The sequence below is a fragment of the Lipophrys pholis genome (assembly GCF_963383615.2).
Source record: "Lipophrys pholis genome assembly, chromosome: 7".
Classification (NCBI taxonomy): Eukaryota; Metazoa; Chordata; class Actinopteri; order Blenniiformes; family Blenniidae; genus Lipophrys; species Lipophrys pholis.
Window position 1 is genome coordinate 4,523,158 of NC_137638.1, and position 16,787 is coordinate 4,539,944.

Sequence of the window (16,787 nt, forward strand, 5' to 3'; positions counted from 1 at the left end):
ATTATTTTGCTCCTCCACGAGTCGATGGACAATAATAACAATGGCGGAGTGTCATGACTCCCAGTCCATATTCTCTCATTTTCACTTGAGTCGTGTAAACAGGGCGTGAGACGCTGACTCATGCTAATTAAAGAACCTGAGTTTTTTTCCATTAGTCTTACAATGTTAGATAGTTTCTGGTCATGTTTCTAATCTTTTTGCCTCTTTGCTTCTGCCTTCTTTAAGCTTTTCCCCAAAAGGTGTTTCATTTGCTTCAATCAGTGCAGAAAAAAACTCTTGTGCTTCTTTTTCTTACTCTGTCAGATTCTTTCCTTGGAAAAACCTTCATATGATGAATGTTTGTGACTGAAACTCGCTCTTCAGTACTTTTGTGAACGGACTCCAATAGATCCTTGTGCTTTTTCACACTTTAAAGCTTCATCTCTTGAAAAATGTTGCTTCCAGAAATGATATCTGCAGTGTCCTAGGTATTTACACACATATTGATGAAAACGAGGCAAAAGTATTTGCTGTTTTGACGAATTTCTGCAGCTGAAGTTTCCTTTGTGTGGATCTTTTAATTCATCTCCTGTTGAGACATTTCAAATCATCCTCTCAGCTCTCATTTCCTGAGCACAAACTGTTTACCTGGAAGTACACGTAAACAGCTGATAGGCTACAGGTTATCCTTCACTGAGTAAACAAAATCTCCTCATAGAACAACGCGTTCTTCCTCCTCGCTCTGTCGGGCACGTAGCCCTTCGCTCGACGCCAGCGAGACGGGTTCTTTCAGTCTGTGCGAGTCCGCCGCTGTTTGATCCACGTCTGAGCCGTCGGTCCGCCCTTTGGTACGAGTCCAGCCTGAAGCAGCACCTGGTCTGTTGTTCGATTGGGTAGAAAAAGCACATAAAATAATAAGAAGAATAAAAAGCGGTGAAACAACAGGTGCGGCGGAGTCGCCGCCCACCGCGCCAATCACAGTCATTATCAGCGATTAAAAAGCTGTAAATCCCAGTATGCGCCTAATGAGAGGGCGGTAAACAGTGAAGCCAAAACAATGCAGCTTTTACAAACACCAGTCACACAAACAACACGGCGACCTGAGGAAAGACAGGAAAGCGCAAAAACAACAGTTTTTTTACTTTTTTTTTTTATTCAAATAATCGTCTACATCTTTTCTATCATCATCATTCAGCGGTTCACTGATGAGAATCAGTCAAGTGGAAGAAAGATGGGAGGACTGACAGAGCGGAGGACAGGGAAAAAAAAACAACCCTGAGGCGCTTTTGTCACTTTGTGTGAGGCCTCTCGTCTGTATGCATCCCCAGTCCCCTCCAGCCTGGACCGCTCTCCATTCTCATGCTGCCATTGCCCCTGGGCTCTGGTGCCGGGGTGCCAGGGGCTTCTGGGGCCACGCCGAATATGGCATGCGCTCAACACGGCCCCATTGTCTGCATGCTAATCGCACGGCGGAATAAAACCATCCGAACATTTTTCATTAGCATCGCTTAATCCATAAAACATTCCCAACTTGTGAATAGCAAGAAGCGCCGGCTAATTTGATCACGTTATGCGCGGGCCTCGACGGGCGGACCGGAGGGAGGAAGGGGAAGAGATGGAGAAAACTTTGACGAACAGAGAGAGCGATTGATGGAGCCACAAAGAGACGAGGCTGGTATCAGACCGGAGTTATCAAGTCTGGGTTCGGATCGCAGACCCCCCCCCCCCCCCTCCTCCTCCTCCTTTTCAGGAGGTCCGCTGGCGCCGACGTACCTCCTCTAAACACAGAGCCGGGATTGTGTTCCCGCAGGTCTTGAAGGGGAGGCTGGAGGAGAAGAAGAGGAGGAGGAGGGTGAAATCAGTAGCGAGCTAGCACATGTTAGCTGATGGACGCGGCCCTCCCTCTCCTCCACTGACCAGCTAAAGCCGCCCGGCGGCTAATGAAGAGTGACAGCTCCCTGGGATTTGTCTGCTCTGCTTCTCATTTCCACCGCTTCTTCTCACAACAAATGCCTCATGCCCCCCCCCCCCCCCCCCCTTACAAAAAAAAAAAAAGAAAAAGAAAGAAAACTGGGGGTTTGAGGCGAGTTCAAGGACCCCTGAGACCCTCACATTTGGTGTAGTGTTTTAATGAGCAGTGGCGCTGGGCTTTATTGAGCCTTTTTTCCCCGAGCCCACTTAATATCTGCTTCTATCCAGACTGCTTTAAAAGCTCCGTCCGGTCCGTGCATCCATCTGCGCCACTTCCGGAAGTTTCTCTGGCTAATTAGCTGCAGCGGACTCGTCCTCTGGAGAAACGGAGCTCTTTCTCCAGCAGCTGGAGGCTCCTGCTGTCTCTCAGCCCCTCTTCCTATCACCGCCATTATTAGCTGCCGCTAATGACTGCTTAACTACCAGCTCTTACAGCGCCACATGCACACGCTCCCATCTGCATGCGCACAGATGATTGCGCCGCACCGTACAGTACCGCCGCACCATTCTGAGGGAAGCAGCTGTTGTTGTTTGACACAGGCACTTTACTTTTATCTGGGCTCGGTCGATTGGACTTGAAGAATTTTGGCAATTTGAAATTATTTCAAGAGCAGCTCATGTGGCTTTGCTTTGAATGCTCGATTGAATAAAAGCTTGAGTGCATTTAATATTATTACCAGTGAAATCGACGTGATTAGTAGATTTGCTTGCAGAGGCAAAGTGAACCCAGACAAGTTTTCAGCATCTCACATTTTCACCGGAAAGAGTTGTGACTTTTAGCTTTGTGCTACTTAAACTCATCAACCAGTAGGGGACATTTCCAGTCTTGACTAATTTATGTTGAATATGTAGAATGAAATCATTCACAGAGAAACTTTGTGAGCATTTCACAAAACATCATCGTCATGTAAAGGTAAAAAATTATTAAATACTCAGCCGGATGAAGGGCCCGCTTGTATTGCAAGTGAAGATGGAAAACTTCCGTAGGGTTTTGGCTGACAACGTTGCTTGAAGCCACTGAAAACACAACTTTTTGGCAAAGGCTTCCAAGGTGGAACTTTTCGAAATCGCTCGGGCTCCGTCTTCATGTCAATAACGGAAGCGCTGCTACTGTGCATTCAAAGTTTCTCTACAACATCACTGCTGCCTCATTTGAATGATTTCTCATCCAAGCAAGGCTCAGAAAGTTTTGGCGCCAATGGAGGGCCACCTTTAAACTGTGTTTCAACAAAAACAAAGTGTAAAATGAACAATTTGTTTTATTTCTTGGCTTTAATTTGATCTTCTTTTTTTTTTTGTCCGAGCACAAATCTTGACTTTTTCCATTAGAGTCAGTAAATCCTGAAAATTATCTTTGCGTAGATTTCAAGCAGAAACACGTGAGCATGAAATGACTTTAAAATTTTAGCTCAAGCAAATATACAACCATCTTCCTCCACTAACTGATGTAATTTCAGCTAAACTCACAGTCATTAAACTGATCCACACAGTGCTGACAGCTAATGCTAATGCTAACACTATGTGAGCCTTATTTCACTGGACTAACAGACGACGATGCAAATTTGCTTTCCCAAGCAAATACTTAGGTTTAATTTAGAATCACTGTTGAAGTAACTCATTTTAAAGATTCAACCAGTAACTGTGATTAATGACAATTTTTCAGTAGCTTCCACAACAGTGAAGATGAACTCAGTTAGCGTGTAGCTCCTGTGCACAAGAATTAACATGAAGATTTAGTTTTCATTCAAAGATCTGTCAAAATACCAAATCATAGAGAAAAATACTGATTTAGATGTGAAAAGCTGTGTTTTTTTAAACGGTATATGACATTAAAGAGGCTGGTAAATTGTATTTTTCAATATATAGGGCCTTTATAGCTTTACTAACCACAGTACTAACATCGATGGATCACACATCCAAGCCTGAAACGACTCATCTGGCTCAACGATCAACCTGAACTTTTTCCTCTTCCTGTGTCTTCGCGCTACAACTCTTCTCATCTCGCCGCTCTGGAAACTTTTCCGTCCTCTTCTGCTGCTCTTCAAATGTCAAATAAGCTCTTTAATTTCCAGTGGGGGAGGAGAAACTAACTGTCGCACCCCTGTCACTCAGAGGCCGAACCGGAGGTGCAGGATCTCCTGGTCTCTGACGTGGGCCCCGGCAGCTTTAGGCTGTCCTGGGAGGCCGACGAAGACGTCTTTGACACGTTTGTGGTGATGGTGAGCGAGGCAGAGGACCCTGGCCAGCCCAGAGAGCTGGTGCTGGGCGGCGAGGAGATGAGCGCTGAGCTGACGGACCTTGCCGAGGACACCCAGTACACTATTGAAATTTTCGGCCTGGTTTTTGGAAAACGCTCCAAGTCTTTGACGGAGCGGGTGAGAACAGGTACACGGTTCAAAGGACGGAAATCACATCCGGAGCCCGACGTTGTCCATGTGGTGTCAGTAGCAGCTGTGTTCTAATACTCGTCCTCGATGCCTCCGGTCTATGTTGTCTGCTAACCTCCCGGCAAAGCGCCACGGTGTTCGTCCAAAGCTCGCTGTGTGTTGGGTTCTTGGTGTTCCTGAGCGGTTCCAGCAGATGGCAGCAGCCTCACTATGTCCCTCGTCCTTCACCAGAGGCTCAAACCAACAAACATGCTCACAGGCCTCCGCTGGATCTGACTCATCTTTTAGTTACTTCATATCCTACTTCCAGGAAAATAAACCTCTACACCGATGATGCACCGTTATTACAATACAGAGTAATGCAGGGTCCCTCAGCAAGCAGCTGATAAGCTAGAGCAGTTATCTCAAGAGACAAAACTGATTTGATCATTTTTAAAGCCTAAATAACATTATCAATTCTGGTCATTTTGATTAAATCCAAGTTGCAGGATTCAGTATTTTGGTTGTATTCTAAGGTGAGTGTCAGACGTAAGCCCCGCCCCCTTGAGGTCAAAAGACTAGGTCAGAATTCTAAGTTTAAAATAAACAGACTCACAAATATAAACAAAATGCATCATCAATTCAATCCCAGTGAAACCAAATATTAATCATCAATAAATGTATTTTCCATTTTTAACAACTCTTAGCTACATTAATCAGAACAAATACAACACTCAATTTGAAATATTATATTTAAAAACAAACCTATTGAGAAACAGATATAGCGAAAAGATTAGTAGCCCAAAGAGAAACAATTACATTTAAATTTACTCAATGTATACACATTAAATTTACTTATATGGTAAGAAATACATAGACAAAGCGCAGACAGACAAACAAAAAGCAGAAGATATGGTCTGTTTTTAATTGTTTTAAGGTTTTAGGACTAAATCCTGCAGCACTTTATCAAGTCAGATGTCCTGAATGCAGTTTATTGTTCAGTTTTTTCCGTCTTTTCAGCTCTGTGTCGCTCTGTAGTGCGTCTCCGTCCTGCAACATGTGTTGTCTTTGTGAGGAGAGGTGATCCGTGGTGGTTTCAGGTGGTGGTGGTGGTGGGGGGTGGGGGTCGGGTGAGGGGTTAGGCTTCGCTCTTGGGTTGCGTGGCGCATGTTTCACTTTTGTGTGTCCATGAAATGGGGGCAAGTTAATCTCCTCAGGTCTGTCACGCGAGATACTGCGGCTTCGCTCTTAACCAGGAAGGGCCTCTGACTCCGACCCGGTGCCCCACCAGGACCCCCCCACCCTCCCAGGCCTCCGGGCTCTCCTTTTTTTGTCCTGTTCCCTCTTCTTTTGGGTGGTGGATCTGCTTCAGCTACAATAACAGTCTCTATGTGTCTTTGCACGTCCCGCTGCTTCGTTTCCATCGCAGAACGCAACACGTCAGCACACCCACTAACTCACTCTCCTCTGTCTTCTATGTGTGTGTGTGTCAGACATGGGCTCCCCCAAAGGCATCCGCTTCTCCGATGTGACCGACACGTCGGCCACCGTCCACTGGGTGACCCCGAGAGCTCGGGTGGACAGCTACCGGGTCACCTACATGCCGGCCCACGGAGGTCAGTACGTCCACAACACGCTCTCCTGCATCGGGCGGTAACGAGGAAACGATTTGTGACGCCTGGCAAACAGATTGTCAAACAAAATGCTGTGATTTCTTCCATTTAGCTGATTTCACAGTGTGAGGACGGCTCATTACTGAGTTTACACAGTGTGCACGCCCTGGCTGCCGCAGCAGCTGTTCCAGGCTCAGGAGTCTCTGTACTGTACAGACAGACTGATGCTGCCCCCTGCTGGCCACTTAGAGAAATCCACGCTTAAGCAGAAGGAATATTGACTGATAATAAATATTCAGTCAGGTTGATGTGGACCAGTTGTTTAGAACAAAACAGGAAACAAAATTACATTGAGTTAAAACAACACCCTCATTTGGAGGCACTTTCACAGACACACTTTCTGCTCTCCAGACACTGACGGTTACAAAAGTGGTGACACAGGTCATCCTTGAAACACAGACTGCGAAATATCTTTGTCAGTCAAAACAACTTTCCCGTAACAGATTTCGACCATTCTAATTGACATTTTATCTGTAACATTTCCCTAAAACCTCTTTAAAAACAATGTGTTTGTTGTGTGGCTCTTTGTCAGTGAAAACAACTCGTATTCAGTTATTAGTTTTCCACCTTATTCAACGTTTTCACATTTCAAGACATTTAGTTTAACAAATGCTGAATCAGACAAATAATTATAATCTCCTGACAGTTCATCTATATGCAAATACTAAAGCTCACTGTGTTGTGTTTGCAGCATTAAATTGTGTTGTTTTTGTTGATCCTGAAAGCAATAAGCTCCACTGAGCTCTGAGCAGAATGATTAACCTTCATTGTTGCTGAGACACAAGGTTCATACTCACACTTTATCTGTTTCAGGTAAAAAATAAAAAATAAAATACAAAACAACAAACTAAGATTGTTTAGTTTTACTGACTGTGAGCTTTGCTCGGCGCATGACGTGAGCTGTCTGTCCTCTCAGGAAACGCTAAGACGCTGACGGTGGACGGCTCCGACTCTCAGACCGTGCTGCCCAACCTGACGCCCGGCGTCACGTACGAGGTCACCGTGGTGGCGGTCAAAGGCTCCAGGGAGAGCGAGCCGGGGTCGGACAGCGTCTCCACAGGTAACTCGAATCGAGATGCTACAAATCCGACGCTTTCGGGTCAGAATCAGGGAATGTGGATTATTAAACGTTGATCTTGTGATAATTATCGTGGATTTAATACGTTGCGGCTGGTTTAGCTTTGCAGTCGCATCTCGTTTCCATGACAACCGAGACCACCATGTTGAATTCCTCACCGATTTTCAATATGAAGCATCCTCTAAACACAATAAACACAACATGAATTATATACCATACACCCTACACATAATATGTGTGTGTGTGTGTGTGTGTGTGTGTGTGTGTGTGTGTGTGTGTGTGTGTGTGTGTGTGTGTGTGTGTGTGTGTGTGTATCTTCCAGCTCTGGATAAACCTCGCGGCCTGACGGCGGTCAACATCACGGACACGGAGGCTCTGCTGCTGTGGCAGCCGGCCATCGCCACCGTGGACGGATACGTCATCACGTACCTCGCAGACACAGGTTTGGGAAGCGAAATAAAGCTTTATTATTTTCACATATAATCGGACACATTTCTTAAACAAGTTACACATAGATATAAATACAGAACTTGATTGACGTCCCGTTCATAAGATTCTGAAGTCATTGTAGATTAAATCTTCTCATTTAACTCCATTAGATTACAGTTTAATTCATTCAAATGTCAGTTATTGTGAGAGTCTGACACTTTTGATCGAAATCATGTTTTAAAGACTGAATTGGCTTTCTGCACCTTCGTTTAAGAATTTCAACTTTTGTTCAGTAATCCTGTGTATACTTTTCTAACATGTTTAATTTTAAATATCCAGATACAGTTTCTACATTTTCTTCTTTATTGTTCGAGATTCACTGTTAATCAACAAGGCACGCAAAGGTTTCTTATCTAAAAATCATTAAAACTTTTAAAATACATTTAAAAAAAAAGATATTTATGTGCATCCAGTATGTTTTTATCAAATATATTGTTTATTAGGTTTTGTTTTTATCCTGTATTCTTCTTAATGTTGTGCTGTTTTTAAGATTTTGATCTTTTAATGACTTTCTCAGGTGAATTAGAGGACTGTCCCACTTAAAGACCATGTAACGACCCTCCAGATGTTCCTGAAACTGTGACTTTACCCTGCTTTCATTTTCAGCGTGGTCGGTCACACATAGAAAATACAAAAATGATTAAAAGAAAAGTTTAATTCAATTCAACATTATTTCTGTAGTATCAAATACAACACGGTCATTACAGGAACTTTTATAGAGAAAAAGACAACAATTCCACGGGGAGACGGTGGACAGGAAAAACTCCCCTTTAACAAAAGAAAGAGAGAAATAGATACGATAAACAGACAAGAAGTCGAGGAAAGAGATGTTAGTAGCATGTAAAAGTGTAAGACACATGTTGAGTGAGAAAGGAAAGGAGTTCAGTGTAGGTCCTCCAGCAGTCTTCTCCTGCAGCAGCTTGACTAGAAAAACTTATTTAGCTTTATTAAGCTTTATTAAGCTTAATAAAGAAAAGTCTTAAGCCTAGCTGTCAAAGAATACACCAACCAGAATTACCACTGAGGGAAGAACGGACGCAACAATACACTGCTTAAGATTTGAAGCCCTTTGTTGTTTTATTTTTCCTTATTTTGGCTGATAAATCATGAAAAATTACAGATAAATCTTAAAATATTTCATAATATTGAATATTTTTCTTATTTTCCAAATGGAAGAATTAAAATCTGATGATTGAAAATAAATGAATAACTGTCATTTATACTAACGAAGCCTTTTTGTTAAAATACAACATACAGTTGATTATTTAGAAATAAGTAGTAGATATGTAAATGTCTTTCTCTCTCTCTATAATTGACATCTCTGACCTCTGACCTTTGTGTGTGTGACTTGTCGCCCTCTAGGGGCGTCGGTGATGGAGCACGTGTCGGGCAACGTGGTGGAATACGAGATGAGCTCTCTGGCGCCGGCGACACACTACACCGTGAAGGTGTACGCCGTGAGGGATCTGGCCAAGAGCGCCGCCACCACCACCGAGTTCACCACGGGTGCGTTTCCTGCGCCCGAAGCAGTTCAGGGGAGGAAGAGATGAGTTTCAGACAATCAGACAGCAAAACTGAAGCTAATTCGGTTTGTGTTTCCAGACGTGGACGCCCCTCAGCACCTGACGGCCAGCAACATCCAGACGGAGAACGCCATGCTGACCTGGAGGCGTCCCCGAGCCGACATCACCGGATACATCCTCACCTACGAGTCGGCCGCCGGCCTGACGCGGGTCAGCCCAGATCACAATCCGTCCAAATACGATTATTCAAAGATTTCGTCTGTATTTTCTGAACTTGAAGCCAAATACTTGAACTTTTCAATTTTGAATATCTTTGTAGACATTGACAAATCGGATTACATGTACAGATTTGAATAGAGATTAACAGATGGGTCATATTATGCAAAAGTCACTTTCTAGTGGTTTTCTAACAGTAATAATCGTCCTCATACCTGGAGTGACGCCCCAGAAGTGAAGACAGTTTGTCCTCTCTCTCCCTGGCTTGTTTCAGTTTTAAAAAGAGTGTTGCTCCAACCAGCCAATCAGAAAATCAAACCCTATATAGTGTCATCGGGGGTTTAACCAATCACAATCAAGGTAGGCACTCCCTTTGACTCCTCCCACAATTAGGCAGCTCTGCTCTGGCAGCTGGCACCACGAGAGGAAGTACTTCCTCCTCTTCCCAAGATGGACATGTGTGGGTGGAGCCAGTCCAGCTCACACAGACACAGCAGATTCTGAATGCAGCTCCTATGATCCAATATTCAAATGGATGGAAAATCAAGGAAAAGCTGCATTTGGGGCAATAAAGTTTGAATACAGCATCTTTGGACCAATGAGACCATGTGAAAGTGTTGAAAAGCTGGATAATATGACTCCTTTAAATGGGAGTCTGTTAACAGTCCTATAATGTTGTTTTGATGGGAGCTCATGTTACCAACATGTATTGGACGAGTGTGCTACATTAATGGGTCAAAAGGCTTTAAATCTCTGTTTTCTGTCGGGCAACTCAATATTCAATAGGGCTGCGCCCATATCACTTTTTTACCTTGTCTATAGCTAGTACTGATAGGAGTACTTTTTGAAGTCTAACTTAGAATCAAAATGCAATTGAGACCTGAAGGCTCTGCGTCAACATGCCATATTGATGTAGGAGTTTTGTTTATGACAAACATGCATTCAGAATTCTGGCAGAATTGAAAATATTAAATTGTTTTTTGATGTTGTCAGTTTTGCTCTCAGCGTTCAGAACGATGTATTTTGGTTGTTTTCCCCACAGGAGGTCGTCCTCAGCCCCACCGCCGTGTCCTACAACATGGCTCAGCTCAGCGCCTCCACAGAGTACTCCGTGAGGCTGCAGGCGCTCGCCGGGCCCAAGAGGAGCCGGCTCATCTCCACCGTCTTCACCACCAGTGAGTTGGTCCTCAGCAAGGCTCCACCAACCACAGCAGACACAACAATCGTGAATGTAATCCATTACTTCAATACAGGTTGAAAACATTCATCTGACAATCCAAAGTAACCACAGACTGACTCAGAGTTCAGAAAAGTCATAAAAAGTTGTACTTTTTTTGGTTAAAAATAGAACTTTTTTAAAAACACCTGTATAAAATATCTTTATTCAAAGCAACAACACTGCTAAACAAGCACAGATAAGAGTTTTTTCTCTCTGTTGGAAGATACATTTTCTGATATTAGAATCCAAAAATTGACAAGCAGTTTGTTTCGTAGCATTTTTCTGAATCAGGTGAGATATATAAGTTATTAATAACATTTATTTTCAGACTGTTGGTAAACTTGATCCCCTTGAGGTGGAAATGGAGATTATGAAGCTCGGTAGCCGCGGACTCGTTTAGCTAACTTGCAAACTTTGGCGTTAAAATATAAATCCACTGCTGCATTTTATAGAAAATGTTGCAGAAGAAAGAAAAAAATTAAAAATGATCATGTTTTTGTTTTTTTTGTATTTTTTCATTTGGCCTCAAATGCAGTTAATTTCTATGTGGTGTTCTGCAGGGAGCTATTCTGGGACTACTGTTGTTCATTTTTTGCCTAAAACTAGAAATGTTTCAACTGAAGAGCCACAAAGTCACCGATTCTATAAATGAGTTCATCATTGTTTCCAAAGTACAAATACAAGAGAGTAAAGAACATCTGGAGAAAAAAAAACTGTTTTAAGTGAAAACCGCAAATTTTTCTTGCGTTTTGACTTTTGGTTTAAATCAGGGGCGCCAAACTTATCTTATGTCAGGGTCCACATACAATACAGTTTGATCTCAAGTGGGCCGGACCGGTTAATTATTACACTATAATGTAAAAATAACTGGAAGTTTTAGTACAACAAAGTATTATATTATTAAGAAGTTAACATTTAGTTATACTTCTTCCTACCCCCGTTTCGAACACGTAACGCACATATTGTGTGTGTCATGAACTCTGGATTGTCGTTTGGACGATCGTCTGTTTTTCTTCTTCTTCTTTTGGGTTTAACGGCAGTTTGCATCCATAAAGTTGCATTACCGCCACCTGCTGGTTCTATCTATCTACGTCGTTTCCCATCGTTCAGCTTCCTGAGTCTGCTACGTCTCAGAGTTGTCACAATATCTCTTTTTTATTGTTTGTTTATCTTGTTTCTTCTTTTTTTTGCACATGTTCAATAAATAAAGAGATAAATAGGAAAGTGATCTGAAACAAAACGTCAAAAAAGGAAGCAGTTCCCACTGGATCGCGGATAAACTGCTCGGACCTCAGTACGGTGGCAGTTCCAAACCTGATGGGTTCCTCTTTGTGTTTGTTTGTTTATTGCAGCCGGCGTCCTGTACAGACACCCGAGGGACTGCTCGCAGGCCCTGCTGAACGGAGACACGTCCTCCGGCCTGTACACCGTCTACGTGGGCGGAGACGAGAGCCAGCCGCTGCAGGTTTACTGCGACATGACCACCGACGGAGGCGGATGGATCGTAAGTCCAAAAGCAGGGAGGCAGAGCAGCGGTAGAGTCGCACAGAAAACATTCAACATATCTGCTTTGTGTGTGTGTGTGTGTGTGTGTGTGTGTGTGTGTGTGTGTGTGTGTGTGTGTGTGTGTGTGTGTGTGTGTGTGTGTGTGTGTGTGTGTGTGTGTGTGTGTGTGTTTCCAGGTTTTCCTTCGACGTCAGAGCGGCCGATTGGAGTTTTTCCGTAACTGGAAGAATTACACGGGCGGTTTCGGGGACATGAACGATGAGTTCTGGCTGGGTAAATTTTTGCTGAGTTCGGTTGTTTGTTTGTTTGTTTTTTCTGAGTTCCCGTTTCCACGGCAACGATTTCCAGTGAAAACCAAATCATCTGTGCATTTTGAGAGTCCGGCGCTCGGAGCCACTGCAAATGCAACTTTTTAAAAGCGGCCCCGAGAGTGGCAAGTTTTCGAAAATGCTCAGGCTTTGTCGCCATGGAGACGGGCGAAAACGAGACTTTCTGGAAACACTCGGGCTCCGTCTACGAGGAGAAACCTCCAGAGTGTCATGACTTCCAGTACATGTTTTCCTGGGACTTGGTAGTTTTATTTTGACAGTCACCGTAATAACAATCCAACTTGGTCATCCGTCCATACGAATGTCCGTGTTCTCCCATTTTTCATGTTTATAGCGTATTGTTCTCTGCTGTATGTGTGTGTGGTTTCATTACAAAACAAAACAACAGCACCAACTAGTGGTTTGACATGCTAATTACATCATTTTCAGTGTTTCTGTCGTTTCAGTTAGATAAATAAAAAAAACGCTACGTTTTCACTTGAAATGTTGTGGTGTAAACGGAGCCTGAAAGTGGAGTTTGTGATTGTCCCCCTTGTCCCTCCCAGGTCTGTCCAACCTGCATAAGATCACGGCCGGAGGTCAGTACGAGCTGCGAGTGGACCTGCGAGACAAAGGCGAGGCGGCCTACGCTCAGTACGACAAGTTCTCCGTCTCCGAGCCCCGAACGCGCTACAAGGTTCACGTGGGAGGATACAGCGGGACGGCAGGTAGGACCTCGGGCCTCCGCTCTGTCTACAAACACAGATCTTTTAATGGCCTGAAGGATTCCACTTTATTTTACCGCTTTACTCAGATCACTGTGAGATGATGCCAAACTGTGGTTCTCAAACTTATTCCACCTGAGACAGAATACAAAAACTCAATCAGCTCTGGACGCCTAACAAAGGAGACATGTCTTCCTCTAATGTAATGCTTACATTTCTGGTTTTATTTCTTTTCATTCCAGGTTTTGTATCGTTATGATAAACAGTTGAACTGGAACTTTATGCACAATCCCAAGAAAAGAATTTGCATGTAGATAAAAGACCTGATTGACTCATTCAGAGAGAGAAGTGCAAAGTTACTACCCACCTGGTTCTCACAATGAATATAGTAGTACCATCAGTATACACAAAACATACAGATAGAACTCTGTCCATACTGTCTCAATATATCTACATACCGAGGTTTCTTTCTTTCTGTCTTTCTTTCTTTCTTTTTTTAGTTAGTTAGTTAGTTAGTTAGTTAGTTAGTTAGTTAGTTAGTTACAGATTTATTTACTTATTTATTTATTTATGTATTTCCTTAGTTAGTTACTGATTTATTTACTTACATATTTATTTATTTATGTATTTAGTTAGTTAGTGATTTATTTACTTATTTACTTTATTTATTTATTTACTTAGTTACTGATTTATTTACTTCTTTGTTTATTTATTTATTTACTTAACTATTTATTTATTTAGTTATTTATTTCCTTAGTTAGTTACTGATTTATTTACTTACATATTAATTAGTTAGTTAGTCAAACTGTGGCAAACATGAGATGTATTCTCTAGAAATATTTACACAATTTGGAGGAAAACGTTGCATTTCCTGACCATATTTGTCAATAATAAGGATAAACGTCTGAGCGCACTGAACACGTTGTTGTGGTCTGCAGGCGACTCGATGACCTACCACCACGGCCGGCCGTTCTCCACGTACGACCACGACAACGACATCGCCGTGACGAACTGCGCTCTGTCCTACAAGGGAGCGTTCTGGTACAAGAACTGCCACCGGGTCAACCTGATGGGACGATACGGCGACAACAGCCACAGCAAGGTACCGCCTCCATTCGTCCTCTTTCTTTTTCAGCGTTTCAAGACTTCAGAGCGACGGAAAATCTTATATAGTGTCACTGTGAAGAAGGGAAACGAAGAAGACGTTTTGTTTCGTTGCAGAATGAGTGATAGAGAAGAAAAGCTCAAACATCTTAAACTTAAAAAAATGTGTATTTCTTTTCCAAAATCTGCACATGTAGTCACTTTAAGGCCTGTTTACACGAGACTCCTCTTCCTCTCCTCCTCAGGGAGTCAACTGGTTCCACTGGAAAGGACACGAGCATTCTATCGAGTTCGCCGAGATGAAGATCCGACCATCCAACTTCAGAAACCTGGAGGGGAGGAGGAAACGCTCATAAACAACAACAACAACAACAACAACAACAGTGCTACCACTCTGTCTCCACCTCCACCTCCACCAAAGCCACTGCCAAGAGCCCCGCTGCCTCCAACCAACTCATCCTCCCTCCTCCTCCTCCTCCCTCCTCCTCCTCCTCCTCCCCTCCTCCACCCGCCGGCAGTGCGTAAAACCCTCGTGTGCATGTTACGAACTGGACTTAAAGCGAAGCCCACCAACAGACCCTGCTCACGCACCAAAGACAGCCGGCTGTGACCCCCGCCTTCCCCTCCCCCACGTCTGGAGGCGTGAGCGCGGCTCTTGGCCGTCGCCTCGTGAGGACGCTCACAACAACAACAACAACAACAACAACAACAACAACAACAACAACAACAAGAACATCAGTGTCAATCATCCGGATCATCAGAGGAACTCGGCAAAAGGTTCAACAAGACGAGAAAAATCCAGACATCCACATCTCCACTTTGTCTTTATGTTAATGTCAAATACAAATGTGCAGTGAACACATTTACATTTCGTTTCGGTTTTTACTTTAACCGATTTTAAAATCACCACATAAAGGAAAAGCTCTCTTAGACTAGGAATTAAAAAAAAAGGACAGAATCTTCCACTAAGGTCAAGGGTGTCAAACTCATTTGAGTTCAGATCCTAAGTGGACCTAAGTGCCACGATAACCTTTGAATTTAAACTTGACAGTTGTTGTGGCGCAGAGTACACGTAATGAAACTGTCGATATTTAAAAAAAAGACAAATAATTACTACAATCGCAACATGAAACCAATTTCAATGAAACCTTCTGAGAAATGTCCAATAAGCTTCTCCTCTGAGGATGTTGCATTATGGGTGTTTTTTTTACAAACTCCCCCTGACAACATAGGGAATGTCAGTTTGCTCTATTTTATGGCCGCATCACTGACGTCTCAGTGTTGGACTCTGTCTTGGACTCTTGGGTTTGACACCCCTGACTCAACCGGACCACCTCCACCTTCTACATCTTCCATCTTCCAACACTACGAGATCCACAGCTCCATTCTCCGTCAGCTCTGATTATTTATTTGCTGCTCATGGTGTTACACGTTCATCACATCCACATTCTCCTACGCATTAGGATCAGTACTGTGTGAAAGGCCGTTTTAAAGCCTGGAGGGAAAATCCGATCATGCACAGAGAGAACAGGAAAACTCCACACAGAAAGCCTGGATTCGAACCCGTAACCCCTCAGCGTGACCATAGAGCGCGAACCACTGCACCACCGGGCAGACTCATGGTGGCGCAGTGGATTCGCTCTCCCACCTCACACTGGGAAAGTTCCTGGTTTGAGTCCACGCCTGGTGTCTCTACATGCATGTTGTCCCTGTTCATGTGTGGATTTTCTCCAGTGTGTTTTGAGTCGCATAAAAGTAGAATGAACATAACCACAAACTGGAGATTCGGCGAATGTTCTCAAAGATTTTTAACTCGATCGTCTTGTGCCCCCCCACACACACACAAGCCTCCAACGCTGGAAAAGTTCAGAAGTCTCCCACTAACTCGCCCCTTCGTCCGTCTTTGTGCGACTTAACTCGTCTCCGTGTCACTTCACCCCACCCCCCCCTTCACCCCGCCCCACCGTCCCAGGATTTAAAGGTGGAAGTGTTTCACCCTCGCGTCTTGCGGACGGCCATATTCCCCCCCCCCCCGAGCCCCCGAAGGCATCACAGTGTGTTTTTGAAGAGAAGAAAAAAGAAAAAAAAGATTTGTTTCTCTAATGAATCCGAGGCAGGACCTATTATTCAGTATATTAATGACATGCGGTGAATTTTTTTTTTTAATTTCTATTCCTCTTCTCTTTTTAGTTGTTTTTGTTTTGTTTGATTTTTAATTTTAAATTTTTTTTTTTTTGCAAAATGTGAATACAGTACATATATGTGGAACAAGAGAATGTTATTGTGATGCTCGAAACTTTTGAAAAAAAAAAAAAAAAAAAAGGCCAACTCCAGTGGAATTCCAGTTGTCATAGTAAGTTGATGAAAATAGTGTTCGGACAGGCCAAAATAATAGAGAACTAGTTACTGTTTTTACCCCACCCATGCCCTAAAAAAAAAGAAGAAAAAAATTACCTACCCCTCTGATTCCCCCGTACCCCCCCCCCCCCCCCCCCCCCAATCCCCTTCCTGCCCCGGCAGGATACTAAACCACTGACCTTCTAAAGAATGCCTGTGTAAATTAAGTTTGTTTCTATTTGTTTATAACTGGGTGAAAAACAGGTGTTTCTCTGTAAGCTGTATTACAATAA

The 16,787-nt window shown here is 43.3% G+C and overlaps 1 protein-coding gene across 2 annotated transcripts in view; it reads left to right on the forward strand.

Moving 5' to 3' along the window:
• Positions 1-16,587, forward strand: part of tncb (tenascin Cb) — a 63,754-nt gene extending 47,167 nt beyond the window's left edge. For both annotated transcript variants that reach the window (XM_080467403.1, XM_080467404.1), the window contains exons 12-22: positions 5,810-5,932; positions 6,906-7,049; positions 7,390-7,509; positions 8,919-9,062; positions 9,159-9,289; positions 10,338-10,470; positions 11,867-12,018; positions 12,197-12,293; positions 12,895-13,056; positions 13,992-14,155; positions 14,403-16,587. In XM_080467403.1, the coding sequence (XP_080323529.1) occupies positions 5,810-5,932; positions 6,906-7,049; positions 7,390-7,509; positions 8,919-9,062; positions 9,159-9,289; positions 10,338-10,470; positions 11,867-12,018; positions 12,197-12,293; positions 12,895-13,056; positions 13,992-14,155; positions 14,403-14,513 (1,481 nt within the window). In that variant the 3' untranslated portion in view covers positions 14,514-16,587. The remainder of the gene's footprint in view (positions 1-5,809; positions 5,933-6,905; positions 7,050-7,389; positions 7,510-8,918; positions 9,063-9,158; positions 9,290-10,337; positions 10,471-11,866; positions 12,019-12,196; positions 12,294-12,894; positions 13,057-13,991; positions 14,156-14,402) is intronic.
• The last annotated feature ends 200 nt before the right edge of the window (positions 16,588-16,787 follow it).